This window comes from Colius striatus, unplaced genomic scaffold (genome assembly GCF_028858725.1).
Source record: "Colius striatus isolate bColStr4 unplaced genomic scaffold, bColStr4.1.hap1 scaffold_44, whole genome shotgun sequence".
Classification (NCBI taxonomy): Eukaryota; Metazoa; Chordata; class Aves; order Coliiformes; family Coliidae; genus Colius; species Colius striatus.
The window spans coordinates 1,737,380-1,739,530 of record NW_026908525.1 but is presented as its reverse complement, the minus strand read 5'-3'; the positions used below and the strand labels follow the sequence as shown (position 1 = coordinate 1,739,530).

The window sequence follows — 2,151 nt, the reverse complement described above, 5'->3', positions numbered from 1 at the left end:
CTTCAAAAGAATATGGGTCTCCATAGACCCTGAGTCATATCTCAGAAATGCCTTTGATTACTTAAGGCATATGAGATAAAATTAAAACCTCTTTCTTGGAGAGATGAGTCTCACCACTATAGTCTCCAAACTGGTAGTTTCATAAGATGGTTCATCTGAAAGAGAGATCTGTTATACATAGTAAAAATCTGCCTCCCTTTCCAAGTGAATCTTGGATTTAGTATCCCAGACTTAGATGAGTGAACTGTCAGACACTTAAATTAAGGCATGTGAATTCTACTTTTCAGTCATGAAGTGCAAAGCTCTCTAGTTAAAGTCAACTCTCTCCTAGTAACATCATCAAAACAATCTGCAGTCGTAGTATGAAAGGTAAAAAGCATGTGTGAAAGTGACAAGAGATTTTTGATCCAAACCCTACACATCACAGATTGTTCTTAGTCCGTGAAAAATTAAGTCTAGGCTTGTTCTAAATGGTTTAAAACAATGACTCTGAAATTAGACCAAGCTCTCTGGGCCAGGAATGCAATTTTGCATGTGTTTTTGGTCAATAACAACCTCAGAACTCAAAACTGGCAATCAGTCGTTTTCAGGAAAGTAATGCAAACTGATGAAACTGATTCTTCAAAGTTCTTTCAGTAAAGTCAAGTTCCTAAACATTAGTCTTTTGTTCAGAAAAGTCAGAAACATGTAAGGAACAGTTTTGAGTTTTCTGACAAACAACAATGAAAACCAGAGTTCCCGTCCAACCCCTCCCACTCTGTACTTCTGAAGTATTTGGAAGAAGTTTCCTTTCAAAATCATAACACAACCCTTCTAACACATCTCTTATAGCTGAAAATCTCCACTCTTCTCCCTCTTCCCTCCCTAAAAGCTGAAATGTTCTTGGAATTTTGCCTGACAAGAACTTATAGTGAAAAATACTCGAAACAAGGAAAATATTCACTTCCAAACAAAATTAATATTCCTCCATCTTTTCTTCAGAGCTCCTTCCACCTCCTCATTCCTCAAAGTATAGATAATAGGGTTCAGCAGAGGCGTCACCACAGTGTAAGAAAGTGAGAGCAATTTATCCACAGAGGCAGAGTAGCCGGATTTTGGGCGCAGATACATGGAGCTTGCTGTACCGTAGAAAAGAGTCACAACTAAAAGGTGTGAAGAGCAAGTAGAAAATGCTTTCTGCTGGATTTCAGCTGATGACATCTTAAAAATTGTGAAAATGATGCAAATATACAAGTAAATGATCAGTAAGAAGGGACCCACGATAGCAAAGAGAGCCACCACAATGACTTGGATTTCACTTGGGGAGGTGTTACCGCAGAGCAACTCCAAGAGAGGCTGAATCTCACAGAAGAAGTGGTTGATGGCAAGGCCACAGAATGGCAAGCTGAATGTTATGATGGTGTGTACTAAGCCTACAGCAGTCCCACAGATGTAAGTTCCAGCAACAAGGCTTTTGCAGACTCTACTGGTCATAATGACCATGTAATGCAGGGGGTAGCATATGGCCATGTAACGGTCAAATGACATGGCAGCCAAGAGAAAACATTCTGCAACTCCAAAGAAAAGGAAGAAAAACATTTGCATTGCACATCCTGTCTTGGAAATATCTATTGTTCCCACCATTAGATTCTCAAGAACCTTTGGGACGATGACTGACAAGTAGCATATATCCAAACAGGACAGCTGAGTGAGGAAGAAATACATGGGGGTGTGAAGGGTGCTATCAGCATTTATTATCAGAGCAATCACTGTATTAGCCATCACTGTGAGGATATAAAGAGAAAATAAGACTACAAAGAGCAAAGGATGCAAGTGTGAGGCTTCAGAAGAACCCAGGAGTCTGAATTCACTGACTTCACTGAGGTTCATGGGAATCATCCCTCGTTGGTACCCTGCAGAACTATTGTCTCTTTGTTTTAGTGGTTGATGTTGTAAACAGCCAGGAAAATTGTCAATGAAAATAAAATCAGCTGAGGAGGCTGAATGAGCAGAACTTAGAATTTATCCAGATTCTTAAAAGATCTTCTGTTCACATTAGAAAAGTTCCTAAAGAAAACGGGGCAGTCTTATGCACATGATTTCATCTGGTTTCATCTCGGATTTTTGGCTGACTTTTCTTCTTGTGTAGCATTGCCTTTGAAAGTTGCACAA

General features: G+C 39.6%; 1 protein-coding gene across 1 annotated transcript; it reads right to left on the bottom strand.

The window, feature by feature from the left end:
• Positions 1-939: 939 nt before the first annotated feature.
• On the bottom strand, positions 940-1,878 carry LOC133629420 (olfactory receptor 10C1-like). Its single transcript, XM_062020062.1, has one exon. The coding sequence runs from the start codon at positions 1,876-1,878 to the stop codon at positions 940-942; it is 939 nt and encodes a 312-aa protein (XP_061876046.1).
• Positions 1,879-2,151: the final 273 nt, after the last annotated feature.